General features: G+C 35.1%; 1 protein-coding gene across 1 annotated transcript in view; it reads right to left on the bottom strand.

The window, feature by feature from the left end:
* LOC129491630 (putative uncharacterized protein CCDC28A-AS1) overlaps positions 1 to 21,976 on the bottom strand; it is a 51,330-nt gene extending 29,354 nt beyond the window's left edge. Inside the window, exons 1-3 of the mRNA XM_055296158.2 lie at positions 21,815 to 21,976; positions 18,133 to 18,276; positions 3,616 to 3,708 (exon numbers count right to left, since the gene is read on the bottom strand). Coding sequence (XP_055152133.2) covers positions 3,616 to 3,708; positions 18,133 to 18,253 — 214 coding nt within the window. The 5' untranslated portion in view covers positions 18,254 to 18,276; positions 21,815 to 21,976. The remainder of the gene's footprint in view (positions 1 to 3,615; positions 3,709 to 18,132; positions 18,277 to 21,814) is intronic.
* Between the last annotated feature and the right edge of the window lie 2,176 nt (positions 21,977 to 24,152).

The raw sequence follows: 24,152 nt of genomic DNA, 5'->3' as shown, positions 1-24,152 counted from the left end.
TTATAAGACAACAGCTAGGGAATTTTTTAAAAGCTAAAAAGGATCACTCAACCCCACTTTTCAGAACACTGCATTGGCTTATATTACACTCAGATTAAAATCCAAACTACTTCCCTTAAATGAGCTGGCCCAAAGCTGTATCTCCAATCTCTTATACAACCTTCGCCATCACTTAATTTTCTCTGCTCATACAGGGCCTCCCTAGTAAAAGCCAGAATTTTTCCAGGCTCAGAGTCTTTTGCAATTGCTATTTCCTCTGCTTAGTCACTCTCCTTAGTCATTTCAGATTGCTTGTTCCCAGATGCCTGTCCTAACCACTTCTAAAAGTAGCACTCATATCCTCCACATAGCATAGTATATATTTATTTCTGTGTTATGTATTTATTTACTTGTTTATTGCATTCACAATGCAGAGAGTTCTATCAGAGTTGCAGTTTGAGTTTCTTGTTCATTGCTGTATACCTAGCAACTGACAATATATTTGAAAGAAAATACAGCCAATAGGTAATTGATAAATATTTTTAATACACTGATAAACAAATGTTACAAATCAGATGAACATCAAAATCATTTAAATGGGAAAAAGTCCCTAACAAACTTCTCTGTGGAACATGTAATCCTGTAAAGTCTCCAAATAAAGTCCACTTCGTAGAACAATCTATACTAGTTAAAAATAAACAGAAATAAAACTGCAAATATCTGAGTTTAACAGTATCAAAGTACTAGTGGTAGCATTGAATCTAGTTATAAACACAGAAATGTGTTCATGTAATTTTGATAATTATGGATATGATGTTATGATATAAATTGTAAAAATTCACTAATATAATAGGTATAATAATTTATTTACAAAAAGATGAAAAAAGTTGTTAAGAAGAAAGGCAGGAGAAGATATATGTAATTCATTACTTTATTATTTCTAATGAGAGTCTGTACATGTTGCTTTGTTTCTGAGGTCGATACATCAAGAAATATAGATTAAGGATTAACGTAAATGGGTAAAGCAAATTCTGCTAATAAGACAAAAAGCACTCTATAATGTTCAGATTATCAGAAGGGAACATAAGTAAAACAATGAGACAGATCATAAAGCACATGAAAGATAACAGAGGTAATTTCTAGGAAACATTAAAAAACTAAATCAAATAAGATGACAGAAGTGAAAACAATGTGATATGTCATATCAATATATAAATGCAATAACTTCACAATCAGGGTTATAACATTAAATTCAACTATATAGGGTTGTAAAATTAAACTGTATGTTTACAAAGAGACACACCCTGCAATACGGTAATTTAAAATGCTTGAATATAAAATAGCGGGAAATACAGAGAGAAAAATTCAAAAAAAAAAACAGTGCCACAACTTTAATGTCAGAAAGTAAATGAAGTTCAAAGTAAAAGAAAACCAGCAAAATATATAAACCAAAAAAATGCTAGAAATATAAGAAGAAAAGGGTAGGAAAAATGTACTCTCCTCTGAAAGTTCAAGCAGATAGAAAAACATGTAAGTTCTTAGTAGGCATATTACAATCTAAATCAAGACAACAGCAAAGACCAATTAAGCCTCTATATACTTTAGACGTATTAGAAACGGTACAGACTACATCATCAGCAATTAAACAAAAATAACAGAAAAACATGAGAAGGAACTCAAGTGCCAGACAGTAAAGCAAAACCATAAGCATGTATATTTAGCAAACAATTATAATGAGCTGAGCACATTTTCAGAAACTATAGAATATGGTGGAAGTTGTACTCAGAGGAAAATTTGCAGTCTTAAACATTTTCATTACTAAAGAAGAGATCAAATAAATTAAGCATTGAGCTCAAGAATTTTAAAAAGAGAACATAAAAATAAATAATATGAAAATAATATTAAAATGATTTAAATCTGAAAATAATGATGTCAAAATCAGGAAAAACACATTCAGTTAAATTTGACTGATGAAAACAATAATTCAACAAGTTTATTCTTGGTCCTATTCTAAGCACTTGGATGATGTTAGTGGACAAGTGGTTTTACAGTGAAAGGAACAGATCCTTTCAATCTAATCTAAATTGTTCCAGAGACTATGAGGTATAAGAAAAGCTCCCAACTAATTTTAGAGGGCAGTATATCCTTTAAAGCAAACCCCACACCGAAAACGAAAGAAAAGACAGAATAGAAAGAAAAGTAAAATCATGAACATAGCTTAAAATATGCTAATTATATATGAATATTTTGACCAAATTTTATTATAAGTTCTTTTTGTTAATTACTAGGGAAGAAATACAATTATTATTTCTCTTAAAATCTAAAATAAATGTTTTATTTACAGTTTGAAATAAATTTTCCTTGCCCATTTTACCCTTTTCACTACAAATTCCAAAAACCAAACATTTAGCTGGGCACGGTGGCGTGTAATTATACTCCTTCCTTAGCTGCAACATGTGCTGCTTTGTGTGTTAACTGCCAGAGCGCCTTCAGAGTCTCCGAAATTGTACTGGTTCAACATTAAGTCTGTAATGTGCCTAATTATGTTTTTAGCTTAACAAATTTAACTATATAACATAATTAATTTTCTGAAATGTGTACAATCATGTAACTCTCCTAATATCGTGATATATAACATTTCCATCAATCTAAAAAGGTCCATACCCTGATGTCATTGTTACATATTGTATGCCTGTGTCAAAGTATCTCATATTCCCCATACAAATATATATCTACTATATACTCAAAGTTAAAAATTGAAAGTTGAAAATTGAAAAAAAGCTCCCTTGTAGCATTTTTTTGAGTCAACTTTGAACCCTGGTAAACCACTGAGGGGCCTGCTATTACTATAGTTTACACTAGAATTTAAAGTAAGTAAAATGCTTCTTCCCTTTTTACGATTCATTCATGTTTGTTCCCTGTCTTCAGCAGTACACAGCATACATCAAATATCCACCAACTGGTCAATGGAAAACAAATTATCATCCATTTATACAATAGACTTATTTATGTTTTAAGAAGACAAAAATACAAAGAAACAAGATCATCAGAGCACTAGCATCACAACCAAATCAAATTTGCGAAACAAATCCATTCGGATCCTCATACCTGTTGTCCCAGGACTCAGCACTGAGTATTCCTAAAGTCCAAGACACAGTGTTTTTGGTGTTTGAGGCAAGGACTGTGCAGAGAAGCATTTCTTTGGTTTTAGCCAAAAACCGGTAGTCTGGAATACCAGGTAGTTTGTGCCAGTTGTCTAGAATCCACGATGAATTCATTAACACTCAATTAGGAAAAGGTCCAACAAGAACTTAATTTTTTCAGAACATATTTACCACATTTAGAAGCCAACCAGTCTATGGAAACTGCCTCCTAAGTGAATTCCCCACATTTGTTTCAGCTGGAGCAGATTTCTGACATCAAGTGGATTTCTCAAATGAAGCTACTATAAATGTTTCTGAAGCCTGTTCCACGAAGAGTAAAAACTGGGCATGGGGTAGACTGGTATGAATAAAATTTTGGTTTTATGCACCTCAAAATACTTTTTTCTTCTATTTTCAATTCTATAAATTTTTCAATAATGTTCCCTGCGGACACAGGCCGTATCTGCATACCCACTTATCATGTTTCTCTCACCTTGAAATACACTCGATAATGTTTTCTTGGAGTCTTTTTTATTGCTTAGCTTGTGGACAAGTCTGTATGTACCTCCGCAGAATCCTCTATGGCCTTGAATGCAGAATGAAATTTGATTCAGTGTCTTTAGTCATGTCTACATAAGCCTAGCTTTAAAGGTTTAAAGCAAGAAATTCTCCTGTGTTCTACAACACAAGCAAACACAAATGCCTTGGATTTCAGCTGCATTAGAAATTGTTTAGCCCACAAATTCTTAAGACAACAAATATTTGTTTCCTTACGATCAAAACTTTGTTTCAGCCAAACATTCCTAGGAAATCCTGAACTTGCATTGCAATCCAATGATGGCCTGCAAAAACATGCTGCCTGAGCCTGCATAAGTGGTCTTGAGATTGTGACGGCCATGTTAGCCACCTGTAGGGCAGTATTAGAGAGGCCACCCCTGACCTCTGCTGTTTTCGTAACTTATTCCTCCTTTTCTTTTGTGTTCACTTGGTAAAGCTCCAGCAACACTATGATATATTCCACAGACTCTTTTAGCCTCCACAGAAGTCATCCAAACATCTTTCCTTTGTGTTTGTTTGTGCTCCCAGAGTACTAGTCACTTTTGTGCATTTGTCTTTGACATTTCTGAGGAACCCATCACCTTCCTCAAGGTTCAAGTATTTTTGCCTGTATTCCTGATTTTATAAACGTAGGCAATCTACTGTGGAAAGCTCTCCATAGAAAAATCATCATCAAATTCAAAATGTTACATAGCCCAAGGCTTAGAGCCAGTAGTCTAGTTGCCTCTAGAAACCATTAAGTTTTCAAATCTCCTAAAAATCCTAAAATGTAAAGTCAAAAGTCACATGCTAGACTCTACCAAAAAGCCTCTCCTCTTGTATTTCTGTGTCCTCCTAATTCACAATGTCTTCAGTCATGCAGAAGATATTGGTATCTCCAATAGATCACTTCATAAATAGTTGTACCTTCTCTGGTAATGTTCTAAAAATAATTAAAAAGAGCAACTTAGGGTGGAGGATAAAATATTACCATTATTATTTATAGCAATGGACATGGAGAATGTGTTTACTATGGAATCCAAATAGGTCTCTCAACTGAGCTCAACAATTAGGGAATTAAATCCACCCAATTACTTCGACTGAGACACATTTGTAGCATGCATTTGTAGCTTGGAGAAGTAGAGGATAATTTGTGATTTCTACTGCTGTGTAGATCCTAGAGAAAGAGAACAGCCCAGATGACAGCCTGGGATACGTATGTCCAGTTTATCCTTCCCACATTTCTCATCAGCTAAGTCACTATCCTTCTCCTAGAGAGGATAGCCTAATGGAAAAAGGAATGACAAGAATCTTATAGCTACTGAAGTTCCATGCATGGGAAGCAATTATCGTGATTGAAAATATAACTGCTTCTAATACAATTAAACAAGTTCATCTCACAAGAACTGCTCTTGATAAGATATATCTGTGATATCTTGGTTGTATTGTGAAAAATGTGGGAAAAAATTAAAAATCAAAATTGTATATAGCGTTAAGACTATCAAAAGTAGTACTTTCATAATTCTAATCATATTTATTTTTAATATTAAATTTAAATTCTTTTTGAATGTAGAAAATAGAAAGAACATAACTATCTCACTCTATAAACGAGAAAACTCTGGAGGAACTACCAAATTGACAGAGCAATGACCTCTCCAAGGGGAGTCTTGTGTTGCAGAACAATAGAAGAAGATGTGGCAGGCATTCAAATGGGTACAAAAATATGAGCTAAGATTTCAAAGAATTGTAAAAATGATGAGTGTGGTGAAGAAGGTTAGTATAGAAACCATTGGAGACCCAAAATAAAAAGTGGAACCCACACCCAGCTACAGGCCTTTTTTCCCACAGATCTCCATAGATTGTTTACAAGCAACACTGGGGTGGAATCAGAGCACAAAAAACAACAACAACAACAACAAAAAACTTCTATTATTCAGTTCCTGTAGGAAAAGATTTACGGCTGCTGTTGGAAATATTCAGAATCCCACTTTCTGCTTGGAGTAGTCATTCATACTCAGAAAAATCCTTAGCTACTAAGAAAGGAACAGTAAACTCTACTGTAGTCTGTATGCAGGTAATGTTTGATTGTGAGTGGCAGAAGGATGAAAAGGAAATACCTCATAAACTTGGGGAAGTTGCAAGAAAAATTCCTGAGCTCAGGACCCTATATCAATACTATCAGGGATTTCCTTCTCGTAGGGGAGCAAACTCTCTCCCACATAAGATCCAACAGAAATACAAAACACAATTGGATTATCGTGCCGAAGGAGGAAAGGACCATAGAGAGAAGCTTGTCTATGAGGCTGGGTTACTCACTCCAGAACCATCTGGTCGGCGGTGGGCGGGTCGGGGTGGGGGGCTCTAACAAACAAAAGGAGCAGTTTAACACTGAGGGAAGGGCAACGTGTTAGGGTTCTCCAGAGAAACAGAAACAATAGAAGGGTGTGTGCGTGTGTGTGTGTGTTCTATTGGTTCTGATTTTAATTTATTACTTTATTATAAGGAATTGGCTCATGGAATTCCTTATAAATGACAAGGGATTGGATGAGCCTGAGACTGAGAAGTCCGAAGGTCTGTAGTTGGCAAGCTGGAGACTGATAAGAACTGACAGTGTAGTTCCAATCTGAAAGCTGGCAGGTTTTAGATCCAAGAAGAGCTGATGCTTTTGTTCAAATCCAAAGGCAAGAAGAGACCAATGTCCCAGCTCAGGGCAGTCAGGCAAAGTTCCCTCTTACTCTTACTCTTACTCGAGGAAGAGTCAGCATTTTTGTTCTACTCCAGCTGTCAATTGATTGGATGAGATCCACACAAATTAGAGACATCAATATTCTGTATTCAGTCTATCAACTGAAATGTTAACCTCATCTAAAAACACCCTCACAGATATACTCCAGATAATGTTTTACCAAATGTCTTGGCACCCTATTGGCCCAGTAAAGTTGACATAAAATTAGCCATCCGGGACAAGATAACGGAGAAGACACTTTGTGGCACACGTATACAGGAATAGCTGCACATGACCAGTAATACACATAATACATATTGACAACATATACCCCTGATGTGACACACTAAGAGGAGCACATCACTTTTGTTGTATTCTGGCCAAAAATGCATTACCTCAAGTTAATCATAATAAGCAGCAGGTAAACCTAAATTAGGGATACTCTATAAAATAACTAATCAGGACTTTTCAAACATGTCAAGGTCATGAAAAATCAAGAAAGGCAGAGAAATAGCCACAGGTTGGAGGAGACTGAAGGCACGTGACAACTAAATGCCATGTGGGAATATGGATTAGATTCTTCAACAGAAAAAAAAAAAGGATGCTAATAGAAAAGCTAGAGAAATCCAAATATGATCAAACAGTTAATAGCATTGTACCAATATTAATTTATTAGTTTTGATAATAGTGTTATGGTTACGTAAGATCATAACCTTAGAGAAATACGGGGGAAAATCATACAAGGACACTCCACAGTGTTTTGCAACTCTTCTGCAAATCTAATATTATTTTAAAGTAAACATTTTTTAAAAGAAGTAAATTATCAGCGTTAGAAATGAAAGTTGAAGCACTTCTAAAGGATGCTAAGACATATCAAAAACAAATTTATATCAATACGTTTGATAATGTAGATGATATGCATGAATTCCTTAAGTTACAGAATTTATCAACATTAATTCAAGAAGAAATAGATAACTGCCTGTCTTCTCCCACTAGAATGTAAACTCCCTTAGAGCCTTGATTTTACCTAGTTTATCAATGTATGCCTTGTGTCTAGAACAGATTTTTAAACATTCAGTAAACACTTAATGAGTAAATATGGCAAATTCAATAGCAAAGTTCAGTTACTAAGAATTAAATTTATATTTAAAAACTTTCCAACAAAGAAAGATTAAGGTCTAGACAACATCACTGATGAATTTTACTTAATATTTAAGGGAGAAATAATACCAATTTTACATCATGTGTTTCAGAAAATGAAACAGGTAGGAACATGTCTCAATTGATTTTTTAAGGCAAGAATTATCCTGATTTAAAACCAAACAAAGGAATTACAGTAAAACTGTAGAACAATATTCTTCATTATCATAAATGTGAAGATAGTTAACCAAATATTGGTACTGCAAAGCCAGTTAAAAATACGAATCTTGAACTATGCCTTACACAAGGCTTTACTGAGGATATGTAGAGCATGATGTGGAAAAAAAACAGCACATAATAAATGACCAACTTGACTTCATCCTGGAAAGTTGAGATTGCTCAACATTTGAAAGTCAATCAATGTAGCTCTATAACCACAAACTGAAGAAAGCTATATGATTATTTCAGTTGATGAAGAAAAACATTTGACAAAATTTTACATTCATTTATTACTTAAAAAAATCACACTCTAAGGAAAGCAGACGTTGAAGCGAACTTTCTCAACCTGATAAACAACATACTTGAAAAACTTATAACTGACATGACACTCTATGATAGAATACTGAACATGTTCCCCTTCATGTTAAAAGCAATGTAAGGATGTCTGTTGACACGATCTTCACTCAATATTGTATTGAAAACCCTAGCCAGTAAAATCAGATAAGAAAATTTTAATAAAAGCATGTGGATTAAAAAGGGAGGGGACAACTGTTCTTCTTCACAGATTAAAAAAAGATTGTCTATGTAAAAATTCCTAAAATGTCTACAAAAACTCTTATATCTGATAAATAAGATCATCAAGATTAATTGACAAAATACGATCACTTTATACCAGCAATGCAGAAATAAAAACTAACAAATTCAGTAAAATTGCAACAACATATGAAATAGTAATCATATATGTGCACTCTCTTTTCACTGAAACTATAAAACATTTATGTGAGAAATAGAAGTAGGCCTAAAAATGAATGACGTATTCCTTGTTCATGAATCAGATTGCTCAATAATGTTAAGAATATCAATTCTTTTTCAATTAAGCCATAGGTTAAAAGCAATTGAAATAAAAATACCAGCAAGTTTTTAAAATAGTCATTGACAAGCTGAATCTTTAGTTTTTACAGAAAATCAAAGAAACTTAGAATAGCAAAAACAAATTTAAAAACAGTTGAAGTACTCATATGCACATTTTAAGGATTGAGTACAAAGCAATGAAGATAACATGGTATTGATGAAAAGATAGATTTATAGGTCATTGGAATAGAATTTAAAAACCAGATATAGGCCTACTTTTATACAGTCAAACGATTTTCAGCAAAGGTAATTCAGTGGAAAAAGTGGCTTTTAAACTAATGGTGCTGGCACAATTAAATATCCACAGATAAAAACATCAATCTTGACCTATACCTTGTATAAGACAGCATTGAGGATATGCAGGGTATTGAGAAAAAACAAATAAAAACCAGTTTTTGTTGTTGTTGTTTATCCAATATTCATGAGTTCTAGAGGTCCTCAGAGCATATGGTTTAATCAATTAACATGTAAAAATGTTGGAGGTACCCGAAAGGGGAGAAATATAGACATGGGGCTCCTGTGGGTTGTCTCAGGAACCTGAGTGGTACTTTGAACGTTTTGAAGGAATCTCTACAAAGTAGAGAGGGCAAGTTCTGTGGTGTATGGACCTAGGCAAGGGTCCCACTTGCCCGGGTCAAAAAGCAGTACTATTTTGCACCATATACAAAACTCCATTAAAAATTGGACATAAATCTGCCATAGAATATAAAATGTAAAAACGTCTGAATGATGGGGAAAAATCGTTATAATCTTGAGTTAGTCAAAGATTTTTTCAGATGATACACGTAAAGCAAGAACTATTAATGGAAAAATATGTTACATACTCGACTTCCATAAAATTTAAAACTTCTGCTACTTGAAAGACAGTTATGAGAATGAAAAGACCAGCCACTAACTAGGAATAAATAATTACACAGCCCATATATAATGAATAGTAGATATTCTTCATACATAAAAATTATCAACACCCAATAATAAAAAAACTGATTTTAAAATGGGCAAAAATTTGAATATACACATCTTCAAAGAAGATATATAGATGACAAATAAGTACATGAAAAGAAAGTCATCATCATTAATCATTAAGGATAATTTTTAAAAAACATAATGAGATGATGCTATGAATCTATTAAAGTGTCTTAAATGAATACTTATAGCTGAAAATTTCAAGTGTAGAGGAGTGAAAGGACAAACTGAAATCTCATATGTTGCTGGTAAGAATTCAAAATGATAAAGCCGTTTTGCAAGATAATTTGGCAGCTTTTAATAAGAGTAAAAGACAATCTTACCTTATGACTCAGCAGCCCTAATACTGCTATTTCAAGAGAAATGAAAACATCTGTCTATGCAAAACATATTTGCAAATACTTATATCAGTTTTATTTATAGTCACCAAAACCAGGAAACAATTCAAATATTCAGCAAGTCATAAGTGGGAAAAAATGGTGTCTATTCATACAATGGAATACTACTGAACAATAAAAAGAAAGAATCTATTCATCAATGGGAAAGAATCTTATATGCAACATAGCAAGTGAAGAAAAGACAGGCACCAAATATTATATAACTATAATTTATCTGACGCATAAAATTAACCATCACATTTTACAATGAATATATACAATACTCATTGTACTGTGTGGTGGCGAATATATATAAAGTATATATAATATATATCATACATTATATATACATATATGGCCAGGCGCAGTGGCTCACACCTGTAATCCCAGCACTTTGGGAGGCCGAGGTGGGCAGATCACAAGGTCAGGAGATTGAGACCATTCTGGCTAACACGGTGAAACACCGTCCATACTAAAAATAAAAAAAAAAAAAGAGAAACTAGCCGGGTGTGGTGGTGGGTACCTGTAGTCCCAGCTACTTGGAAGGCTGAAGCAGGAGAATGGCATGAACCCAGGAGGCAGAGCTTGCAGTGAGCCGAGATTGGGCCACTGCACTCCAGCCTGGGTGACAGAGAGAGAGTGTCTCAAAAAAAAAAAAAAAAAAAAAAAAACAATTATATATACATATGTAATTGTGTGTTTTATGTATATATTATATATAATACAGTATATATTTTATACATATATATGTGTGTGGTTAGACACATAAACATCTTTTCTATTTCCTTATTGATTTTTAAACATATTATTTTCCATTTTTAGACTCACACAAAGTTACAAAAACAATGGAAATATTCCCTTATACCCTTAACTTAGATTTCCTCAATAACTTCTTACATAAACATGGTACACCATAAAAATTAGGAAATTGACATTAGTATAGTACTACTAAATAAACGATAGACATTCTCTAGACTTTACTGCTTTTTACATGCACTCATTGTTTTGTTGCTACTGTTGTTAGTTTCGGTTTTACCTTTTTTGTGTTTTATGTGCAGAGCTTGGGTTACAAGCCATGTTGAACATTCCAGCTAAGCAGAACAAACAACAACACAAACAAGAACAAACAAACAAAACAGCAATTAGGAAGCAACCCACTCCCCGCTAGCTAGAAAGTTGCTAAAGGATTATGAAGAAAAGTGAGGGATTCTGAGAATATCCCTGAGTGACCCATGCAGGAAACTGTCCAGTCAACAAAACACATGGTTTGATTGATGGTGTGGAACAATGTCAAGTTGTAAATTGGCCTCTGGTTAACACACCAATGGGATAGATCAAAATAATATCTCAAGACTTTGAAAGCTAAGTTTACATGTGAATCGTAGCCCCCAAAATCTAAATAGGATGCACTCTGAACCTACACAGTTTGACTGCCCACAAAAACGAGAAGAGTTAATATGAACCAGACTCTTATAAAATAATAACTACCAAGATGCAATCCAACACTAATCATGATACCGATAATGAAGAAAATCTCAATTTATGACAGCAGATAATCAACTGACACCAATGCCAAGATGCCATATTGCTGAAATTATCTCAGGAGTATTTTAAAGCTCATTCTTTAAAATGATCCAATGAGCAATTATTAACACTCAGATTAAATTAAAAAATAGAAGATCTCAGCAAAGAAATAGAACATACATATATCTTCTAATTAGATTTTAAAAGAACTGCAATGACTTTTTAGAAGTGAAAAATACAAAACCAAGACAAACCCCCAAAACCAAAATACACCTCACTGGAGGAGATCAAGAGCATAATGGAAGTGACAGAAAAAAATCAGTGAACTTGAAGATATGTCAATAAACTTATTCAATATAAACAGTAAAGATAGATTTAAAGAAATGAATGGAACTATGTTCCAAATGACTCGTGGGTCAACAACAACAGCACCAAAAAGATTGAACATTTGTGTCATCAGAGTTCTAAAAGAGAAAAAGAAAAAGTTAACAGATAAAAAAATTGATGAAATAACAACTGAAAACACCCCACATTTGTAAAAGACATAACTATCCACATAGAAATAGCTCAGTAAAATTCAAGCAAGATAAACCTAAATAAATCAATAACCAGACACATGACAAACAAATTTCCGTAAACTAAAAACAAAAAAATTGATAGCAAACGGAAAGAAAAATACATAATCTATAAGGTAACAAAAACTTCAATGACAAGAAACAAAGATAGTTGAGAGAAAATAACATTTTTCAAATGCTCAAAAGGATGGCCAACCCATACATCTATATTCAGTGAAAATATTCTTAATGCATAAAGATGAAATAAACATTTTGCTATATAAAAAACTAAGAAAATTTGTTGCCGGTAGAACTACTTTAAAGTAATTTCTAATGGAATTTCTTCTAACATAAAAAAATGATAAAATGTAGAATATATACATGTCTTTTTTTTTTCTTTTTTTTTTTTGAGATAGATTCTTGCCCTGTCACCCAGGCTGGAGTGCGGCGGCGCCATCTGGGCTCACTGCAAGCTCCGCCTCCCGGGTTCGCACCATTCTCCTGCCTCAGCCTCCCGAGTAGCTGGGACTACAGGCACCTGCCACCACGCCCGGCTAATTTTTTTGCATTTTTAGTAGAGACGGGATTTCACCATGTTAGCCAGGATGGTCTCGATCTCCTAACCTCGTGATCCACCCACCTTGGCCTCCCAAAGTGCTGGGATTACAGGCGTGAGGCACCGCGCCTGGCCCCATACATGTCTTTTAATAATATAAAATTTAATTATGAATTATATTAAGACACTACCAACTGGTTTCTGGTTGAGCTATGAAATTATTAGTTCAGACATTCTGCACTTCTTCTAATCCAAGAAATAAACATATTTGTATTAAGTTTCTGGCCATTTATGCATGCTTTGAGCTCTGTAGTTTACAGGATTAATTCCCACTTATCCTTGAGGTCTCAGTTAAAATATTTTTCTCTGGTTCTATTTCTCAAAGTCCCTCAGATAGTTTATAAGTGTTTTCTGCATTTGCTACTGCTGTATGACATTTCTCCTATCACAATGCTTATCATAATTTAGGTTATTGATTTACTATAAGCTGTCTTAAGAGAAGCTGTGACTCTATTTTTCACCGTTATATTCCCACCAACTAGCAGACTATCTGACCCATAATAAGCACTTGAGAAAATTAAACATGGAGCATATAATGGGTGTTTCTTCATTAAATCTCTATTAAAAACAAGTAAATGCATGACTTTAAAAATCATGTTTTTAAATTATATTGTTCTGGAATTATCAAATCACTAATTTTTAAGTAAAAATAGACTAATATTTAACGTATTGCACAGACTAGCTCATTGAAGTCTCATAAGCATTTATGAAATCAACATTATCATTTTTTGTATATATTCGTGAAGGAGGAAACTGAGCCAGAGGGCGGTTAAACCACTCTGCTAGGAAATGGCTGGTAAGCAACTGGGTTAGGATTTAAATAAATGGTATTTTAAATGGCAGTTCAACCACTTGTTTTACACTTCCTAATTTTTATTACAAACTTTAAAAAGATTATTTCTAAAAAATTTATTTCTTGCCTGACATTTTCATAGTTGATTTATTTTTTCACATTGTTCATTCCCCCAAGGTAATATAATACATTGTTGTAGGTGAGTCTAGAATTGTCATGCATGTGTGAGGCTTCACCACATTTTTAAGCTTTACCAAAAATATCCAATCAGATGATGACATTCAAATACTTTTGGAAGTGTCAAGATTAGACAGCAAGTGTGACTTGAATAATCTTTATTCTTTGCACATATTCAAGCCATTGTATAAAGGTTTGCTTTTAAATAATCAAAATGCATCAAAATAATAGCTAATATTAGTTCAATTTTCATTGTTTGCCACATACTCTTCAGAGCAATTAATATATTATCAAATTCATGTGTGTGAGATACTGCTGGTATTTCTATTTAATAGAAGAGAAACTGAGGCCCAGACAGATAATCAAACCTGGTAAATATTACATATTTGCACATACGCATAGGTTTCCTAAATTCAGGTATTTCAAAGAACTCATCGAACTCCGCAGAGCAAACTCATGAAAGCTTTTACTTAAAGGTACTGATTACAATACAGAATATGAAAGGGGCAGGCAAGTATTAGGGATATGAGAAACATATAGACACAATCTTCCCAGGGTCCTCATGCACACAGGGGCATGCTTTGAATCATGATTAAACCAACAAGATCTGTTTTCTGAATCTTGGCTTCAGGATAGCTCAAGGCAGAAGTTACAGTGGTATCTAATTTTATGTCCCTTTGGTCAGTTGGTCAAGCCAGGCCATCACACTGCTAAGGCCAGGTGAAAACCATCAGTAAACAAACCAGTTCTGTGTATCATAGATGGAGTTTTGGAGTTGAAACAGCACACACTTAAATTGCCTTTATATTAGCCAAGAGTCAAAGTTGGATGTGAAGGCACCACATGGGTAAGGCTGGAGTTTTCCAGGCCCAGCTGTAAATGAACTCGATCCTACATCATGTTGGAGCCTGGATTTTAACCACAACCCTGTGGGGTTAAAGACATTATGCACTTAAAACAATGCAGTTGATGTCATAGGGTAAATTTACTATTTCTTTGGCCCAATATCCCTTATTAAAGATGAAAAACCAGGCCTCACAGTGGTAAACCTATGCTAATATATTAATAATATATCAATTGATCATAATTTTAATAGCTGATATTTACCTTATTATAATATAAAGTTGGTAATTTTGTAAGCATTCTCATTTTATAAGCAAGGGAACTGAGGCTTACAGATGGTGTATACACACACACACACACACATACACATATACATATACATACACACACACACCATTTTTGGAAGTGCCATTCATCTATTTTTCCATCTATCTATCCTGCTGCACTATTTATGAGTTTATAGTCTGCAGCTAGACTACATGTTCTCACTCATAGATGGGAATTGAACAATCAGAACACTTGGAGACAGGAAGGGGAACATCACACACTGGGGCCTGTCATGGGCTGGGGGGAGCGGGGAGGGATAGCATTAGGAGATATTAGGATTACCTAATTAGAATTAGGATTGACATAGATACAGCGGAGTTCTCTTTGTGAAGATTAAATTAGTTGATACATGTACAGCTCCTAGAACAGTGTCAGGCATACAGTAAACATAATATTAGCATTTCCTATTATTACTCATTCAATAAGTGTTTATTGAGTGTTCAGATCTGTTCTATACACGGGGATACCTTAGTGAATAAACTAAATAAAGTCAAGCTTCTAAGGGAGTTTGCATTCTAGTTGCAGAAGACATATAATGCATAAGCAAATAGATGTGTACTCCATATAACAAGAGATAATACAATCAAGAAAAATTAAGCAGAGAAATGTTTTAGAGAGTGATAAATAAATGGGCCTGCTATTTACTACCTAAGATTTGAGGAAAGACCTAATTAAAATCAGAAGAGACAGATGCAGACATCTGTAAAACAACATTCATGGCAGAAAGCAGAAAATGTAAAGGTCCTGAGGCAGGCATTTGTTTGTATAGTGTAAGAAACAGCAAAAGAAACAACCATCAGAGTGAACAGGCAACCTACAGAATGGGAGAAAATTTTTGCAGTCTACTCATCTGACAAAGGGCTAATATCCAGAATCTACAAATAACTCAAACAAATTTACAAGAAAAAAACAAACAACCCCATCAAAAAGTGGGCGAAGGACATGAACAGACACTTCTGAAAAGAAGACATTTATGCAGCCAACAGACACATGAAAAAATGCTCATCATCACTGGCCACCAGAGAAATGCAAATCAAAACCACAATGAGATACCATCTCACACCACTTAGAATGGCAATCATTAAAAAGTCAGGAAACAACTGGTGCTGGAGAGGATGTGGAGAAATAGGAACACTTTTACACTGTTGCTGGGACTTTAAACTGGTTCAACCCCCCTTGTGGAAGACAGTGTGGTGATTCCTCAAGGAACTAGAACTAGAAATATCATTTGACCCAGCCATCCCGTTACTGGGTATATACCCAAAGGATTACAAATCATGCTGCTGTAAAGACACATGTGCACTTATGTTTATTGCGGCACTATTCACACTATTCACAACAGCAAAGACTTAGAACCAACCCGAATGTCCATCAGTGATAGATTGGATTAAGAAAATGTGGCACATATACACCATGGAATACTATGCAGACATAAAAAATGATGAGTTCATGTCCTTTGTAGGGACATGGATGAAGCTGCAAACCATCATTCTCAGCAAACTATTGCAGGGACAAAAAAACCAAACACCGCATGTTCTCACTCATAGGTGGGAATTGAACAATGAGAACACATGGATACAGGAAGAGGAACATCATAAACTGGGGCCTGTTGTGGGCTGGGGGGAGTGGGAAGGGATAGCATTAAGAGATATACCTAATGTAAATGACGAGTTAATGGGTGCAGCACACCAACATGGCACATGTATACATATGTAACAAACCTGCACATTGTGCACACATACCCTAGAACTTAAAGTATAATAATAATAATAAAAGAAAGAAAGAAATAGCAAAGGAGGGCAGTGTGATTGATACAGTAGAAAAGAAAAAAGTGAGTATCAGAAGGCTAGACGATTAAGGTAAGAAAGAAGAGTTTTGGGAGGAACCTCCCCATAACGTAGAATCTGTACACTGTAATGACTTTTGACTTTTTTAAAAATGAGATGGGAAGCTACTAGAGTGTTGAAGGTAGATTAAAAATAAACAGTAAGTTACTCTTTTAAAATATTTTACGAACTCCTATGTGTGAAAGGTGGCAAGGAGGAGAGGAGACAATTAGAGGAGAGCTGAAAATTACTCAGAAAAGGGCAGTAGATTGATGAAGAGTGAGCAATCTATAATTGGGGATATTTGCAAGATAAAACCAAGATTTAATCTGTGCCTGCTTAACTGCAAATCCCCTAAGTCTATGACCAGACATGAAACAAATATCTTTGTCGACTAACTCCCAAGGTTCCAAGGTATATCTATATCACATCACTGCTTCTGCAACTGAAGAGGGACACTATTATACTAATCCTTTATCACCACCATGCCCTGGAGCTTGTGTTCCCTCCAAGGGTCTCAAGTTATTCTGCATTCTTCCTATAGAAAAATCATTCCCATTCCCTGAATTATCATCTGTACACAGAAGCATTCCACATCTGTAACACCATCTAAAATCTTTCTAACAATCTCTTGGATTGTTTACAACATTGTGGAAAAAAATGACTGTTATTCTTCAAGCATAGCAAACTCAAAGTTAAACTCAATATTCAACACTCGTCTCCCCTGCTTCGCTCTCCCTAAATATGCTTATAATCCAACACACATCTCACTCTTTAAATTAAATTTATGCTTCCTCTACTCTGGTTTCTAGCTCAATGAATGAGAACTTTTTGAAAACAGATATGAAGGCACATTGAAAACTAGAGATGAAAAGGTGATTTTCAACAATCAGTAGTGGCTGGCTGGGTTAGAAAATGAAAAAGCACAATACAGTTTCTCTCTCGTATCTTTCATAGACACATACACACACGTAATTGGAGTTCAGTTTAATAACTCAAACATACTTTCAATCAAAGTGAAAATATATTGAGGGTTAGAAGTGTATCAGAATAAGTTATTAACATTCTAAATGTTAAGTAAAATCCCACAAAACATTCCACATTACAATAGGGCATACAATTTTTTAAAGTTGTAATTAGTCATGCATTTTATTAGAGAAGTACCTCTTTCTTCAAAAGACAGTAAGTACCTTGGATAAGAGTGAAACTTAGAATTTTCATGGAGGATGTTAAGACTACTCACCCCGGGTAGAAATCTCCTCCAAAGCAACACTCGACAGTCTTCCAGACTGCTTGAGCATATTCAACAATGTAGTAATCATGAACCCTTACTGTAGTTAGTGTACTTTTTAAAACTCTAATCATCGGATCATTCTCTATCTCTTATTAAAGAAGAAGTTGTGGAGATATTTGACCAGCGATATAAAATGAAATTCAAATATCTTTACAAACTGAATCCAAATAGCTGATTTACCTGCTTGTTTACTGTTTAAACAAATCCAGTATACTTTCACAAGCATAACCACGGCAAATGTCCCCAAACCAACTTCACATTCATTCTTTCTTTTTATCCTGGAGTGTGGACAAGTTTTCATCCTGACTAACTCAGTCTCTTCTTCTGTAATTAAAAATATTGTGATCACAGGTCTGTCTCATAATCGTGTAAGATTCTTAAATGATTTAATATACATAAATTGCTTAGGACAATGCCGAGGACAAGCAATCAATGTATGTTATACATTATTATTGTCATTGTTATTGTTATTTTCTTATTAATATTATAATTTCTCACTTTCTCATTGGTTACTTCTAATTCTAGCTCATTTCTTTGACTGATACTGGCCATATATTCCCTTGGTTTGGAGTCCTTTTGGGCATTTGCTATCCTGATTTGATTTCTGGCGTACCCTGGAGAGTGTCTCCTGGTTTTTCCCTTTTGGCATCACAGGCAAATAAACCACATGTGAGAACTAACTCTGAATTGCATAGGCTGAACTGGCCCTCATTCATCCACACCTTGGCATTCAAAGCCACAGGATGTTCCTAGGGTCATACTGATTTCAAATGCAGAAGATCCATACTGTGATAATTGACTTCTAACAACTGATTTTTTTTTTTTTCACTTCCAGGGTTCACATCAGGTATTAATCCTTGGCATAGAGTGCGAAGCTATGTAATTCTAATCTCACATCTCCCAACTTTATGTGATGCTGTCATCACCATTCCTGCTTGATAAGTTGTTCAGTGCCCTTACTTTGAGACTACCTGTTTTCTTTGTTAAAATCACTCTTCAGCAAACCATTAATGTCTAAATTTTCAGAACATTTGAAGAAATGTGCATCTCTACTGTCTCGCAACTGAATCAGTTTGTTTTTTTTTTTCCTGATGTTTACTTTTTTCCTGAATAGGACCAATAGCCCTACTATTTTCTCATGAATCAATACTTTTGTAAAATAAATAAAAAACAAATAAGGATTAGAAAAAATGAAATAATAACAGGTATACTCAAGTTACAAACATCGTATTTTACTATTAAATTACATTTTCTATGAAACTACATTTCAATAAGAGTAGTAAAAACTTACGATAAAAAATGGTTCTTTAAAAAAGAAAGTATAGGCTAATCAATATGAAAATGGTTCTTATAACTTTTGATCTTCTACAGTACTAAATAAACAAAATGCCATAAGTAAAATGAAATTATTCATAGTAAATCTTGTTTGCACATTTTGAATGAACACTATGCATATAAATATTAAAATTCTATTTAATAAGTTGCCTTATTTGTTAATTTATCTAATCTAGATGACAATGGTACAGCAGCTGATAGTGTATAGCCAGTTTCTATGTTTTATTTTTTCACTACTTGTAGTATAAACCAATCTGAGAAAGTGTATTAATGAAAATAGAAGAAAAACATGTAAAGCAATTTCAGTAAGCTCAGGAAATTCTTCTTCAACTTTTACCCAAATTGGAACAAATCATGGTATAGATTCAAAATTTATTTTCAATTTTTCATCAATAGCCAGTACCAACAATTTATCTTATAAACTATAGAAAAAATAAATAATGATTTGTTAAAAACCTATGTTATGAATTTTATATTACTTTATTTATTTTTATTCTGGATTAAGGAAACTACCTAATGTTACTTTATTGGTTATTTAACCATCTTTTATTCTCTAAAAATGTTAGGTTACTTTCTCTTTGTTTCAGAATTATTGTCACTTACATATGACCCATGGATTCTTACTGTTTTTAATTTATTTCTAAATAGCTTTCTAGGAAATAATACCTAATTCAAACTCTAATAGTAGCAAATTAATCTAGTCACACTTTTACAAATATGCTACAATATTTATCTTTCAAATGTTTCTTTTTTCTTGTTCTAGTCCGTTTTCATGCTGCTGACAAAGACATACCTGAGACTGGGAAGGAAAAGAGGTTTAATGGATTTACAGTTCCACATGGCTGGAGAGGCCTCACAATCATGGTGGAAGGTGAAAAGCACATCTCACATGGCAGCAGACAAGAGAAGAGAGCTTGTTTGGGGAAATTCCCATTTTTAAAACCATCAGATTTCATGAGACTTATTCACTATCACGAGAAGAGCGCAGGAAAGACCTGCCCCCATAATTCAATTATCTCCCACCAGGGTGCTCCCATGACACACGGGAATTCTGGGAGTTTCAATTCAAGATGAGATTTGGGTGAGGACACAGCTAAACCATATCATTCTGTGCCTAGACCCTCCTAAATCTCATGTCCTCACATTTCAAAACCAATCATGCCTTCCCAACTGTACCCTAAAGTCTTAACTCATTTCAGCATTAACTCAAAAGTCCACAGTCTGATGTCTCATCTGAAACAAGGCAAGTCCCTTCTGCCTATGAGCCAGTAAAATAAAAAGCAAGTTAGTTATTTCCCTGATACAATGGGTACAGAGTACAGGAATTGGGTAAATACAGCTGCTCCAACTGGGAGAAATTGTCCAAAACAGAGAGGCTACAGGCCCCAGGCAAGTCTGAAATCCAGTAGGGCAGTAAAATCTTAAAACTCCAGAATGATCTCCTTTGACACCATGTCTCACATCCAGGTCATGCTGATGCAAGAGGGAGGTTCCCATGGTCTTGAGCAGCTCTGCTCCTGTGGCTTTGCTGGGTATAGACCCCCCTCCCAGCTACTTTCACAGGCTGGCATTGAATGTCTGTGGCTTCTTTAGATGCAGAATGCAAGCTGTCGGTGGATCTGCCATTCTGGGGTCTGGAGGGTGGTGGCCCTCTTCTCACAGCTCCACTAGGCAGCGCCCCAGTCCTTCTGGGCTGCTCTAGCAGAGGTTCTCAATGAGGGCCTTGCCCCTGCAGCAAACTTCTGCCTGGGCATCCAGGTGTTTCCATATATCCTCTGAAATTTAGGTGGATGTTCTGAAACACCAATTCTCGACTTCTGTGTACTCACAGGCTCAACACCATGTGGAAGCTGCCAAAGCTTGGGGCTTGCACCCTCTGAAGCCACAGCCTGAGCTGTACATTGGCCCCTATCAGCCATGGCTGGAATGTCTGGGATGCAGGGAACCAATTCCCAAGGTTGCACCCAGCACGGGGACCATGGGCTTGGCCCACAAAACCACTTTTTCCTCCTAAACCTCTGGGTCTGTGATGGAAGGGGCTGCTGCAAAGGTCTCTGACATGACCTGGAGATATTTTCCCCATTGTCTTGGGGATTAACATTCAGCTCCTCATTACTTAAGCAAATTTCTGCAGCCAACATGAATTTATCCTGAGAAAATAAGATTTTCTTTTCTATCATATTGTCAGGTTGTAAATTTTCCAAACTTTATTCCCTAATTTCCTTATAAAACTGAATGTCTTTAACAGCACCCAAATCACCTCTTAACTGCTTTGGTCCTTAGAAATTTCTTCCACCAAATACCCTAAATGACCTCCCTCAAGTTCAAATTTCCACAAATCTCTAGGGCAGGGGCAAAATGCCACCAGTCTCTTTCCTAAAACATAACAAGAGTCACCTTTGCTCCAATTCTCAACAAGCTCCTTATCTCCATTTGGGACCAACTCAGCCTGGATTTCATTGTCTATATCACTATCAGCATCTTAGTCAAAGCCATTCAACGAGTCTCTAGGAAGTTCCAAACTTACTCGTGTTTTCCCGACTTCTTCTGAGCCCTCCAAACTGTTTCAACCTCTGCCTGTTATCCAGTTCCAAAGTCGCTTCCACATTTTTGGGTATCTTTTCAGCAACACCACACTCTATTGTACCAATGTACTGTATTAGTTCATTTTCACACTGCTGATAAAGACATACCCTAGACTGAGAAGAAAAAGAGGTTTCTTGGACTTACAGCTCCACATGGCTGGGAAGGCCTCCCAATCGGAGGCAGAAGGTGAAAAGCAAATCTCACATGGCAGCAGACAAGAGAGGAGAGCTTGTGGGGGGAATCTCCCATTTCTAAAACCACCAGATCCCATGAGACTTATTCACTGTCACTATTACAGTGCAGGAAAGACCTGCCCCCATAATTCAGTTACCTCCCACCAAGTTCCTCCCAAGACACGTGGGAATTGTGGGAGTTAAAATTCAAGATGAGATTTGGGTGGGGATGCAGCCAAACTATATCATTCCTCCAGCTCATTGGTCCTTTAATCATCACTATTTCATTGAATGTATTTTAAGATTTTAGTACATTTTATTTACTATTTTATCATGTCTATTATTCTCTTATCACTAGATGATATATTAATAATAAACATGAGGGAAAAGACCTTGGAATTATGTTTGCAATGTAGCTCTGCTACTTCCTAGCTATTTCCACTCCCTGAGATTGGTACTTTCATAAAAGGGGTTAACAGTAACTATGTAATAGGAGAGTAATAATGTTTACATGAGCTAATCCTTTTAGAATGGCTTCTACAAGGCAAGAACTGAATAGATCTTCAACAGGCTCTAAGCTCCTCTCGATCAGGGAGGCTATAATATTCGATTATCCATATTCATAATTCCTTATATAGAATAGGTCCTAATTAAGGTACTTTTGCAATGTAAGAGAACTATTGTTTTAGTTTTTTATTGCTGTATAGGAAAGCACCATAAATGTAGCAATTAAAAAAGAAACAAACACCCACACATTTTTTACCTCTCCATTATACATGACAAAAGTCTGAAGATGGCATGGCTGCATTCTTTTCAATGTCTCACAAAGTAAATAGTAAGGCTTCAGCTTTGATATCAAAGCATCTTCTCTGGAGCTTGAGGAAACTATTCCTAACTCACATGAGAGAGGCAGATTTCATTTTTTTTTTTTTTATGATTTAGTACTGAGATTCCTGCTTACTTGCTGCAAGTCAAACATGAGCTAGTCTCAATTCCTAAAGGCAATTGGTGATCCCCTATCACATGACCCATCAATCTTCAAAGTATTCAGTACTCTTAAAGAAAAGAATTTCCAACTAAGAATTTCATTTCCAACCAAATTAAGCTCCATAAATGAAGGAGAAATAAGATCCTTTTCGGACAAACAAATGCTAAGGTAATTCACTACCATCAGACCTGCCTTACAAAAGGTCCTGAAGGGAGTTGTATATGGAAAGGGAAAGACCATTATTATTCACTATAAAAACACACTGAAGTACATAGACTAGTGATGCTATAAAGCAACCATACAAACAAGTCTGCAGAATTACTAGCTAACAGCATAATGAAGGGTCAAATCCACATATATCAATACTAACCTTGAATATAAATGGGCTAAATGCCCCAATTAAAAGGCACAAAGTGGCAAACTGAATAAATAAGCAAGACCTAATTGTATGCGTCTTCAAGAAACCCATTCCACATGCAATGATTTCCGTAGGCTCAAAGTAAGAGAATGGAGAAAAATCTAGCAAGCAAATGGAAAAGAGAAAAAGGAAGGGGCTGCTACTCTAATGCAGACAAAACAGAATTTAAACAAACAAACAAAAAATGATCAAAAAAGACAAAGAAGAGCATGACATAATGATAATAGGCTCAATTCAACAAGAAGTTCCAGCTATCCTAAATATGTATTACATTTAACACAGAAGCACCCAGATTTATAAAGCAAAGTTTTTGGAGACCTAGAAATAGAGATAACCACACAATAATGGTGGGATAATTTAGCACTCCTCTGACAGTATTAGACAGATCATTGAGGCACAAAACTAACAGATACTTAGGACCTGAACTTGACACTTGACCAAATGGAACTAACAGACATCTACAGAACTCTGCACTCCAAAACAACAGATTATACATTCTTCTCATTGTCACATGGCACATACTCTAAAATACCCTAAAATGACCACATAATTAGACATAAAACAATCCTCAGCAAGTTAAATAAATGAAATTGTACAAATCAAACTATAAGACCAAAGCACAATATAAATATAAATCAACACTAAGAAAATTTCTTAAAACACTACAATTACATAGGAATTAAACAAATTGCTCCTGAAT

This window comes from Symphalangus syndactylus, chromosome 10, assembly GCF_028878055.3.
Source record: "Symphalangus syndactylus isolate Jambi chromosome 10, NHGRI_mSymSyn1-v2.1_pri, whole genome shotgun sequence".
NCBI classification, from domain to species: Eukaryota; Metazoa; Chordata; class Mammalia; order Primates; family Hylobatidae; genus Symphalangus; species Symphalangus syndactylus.
This window is presented reverse-complemented; position numbering and strand designations above follow the sequence as displayed.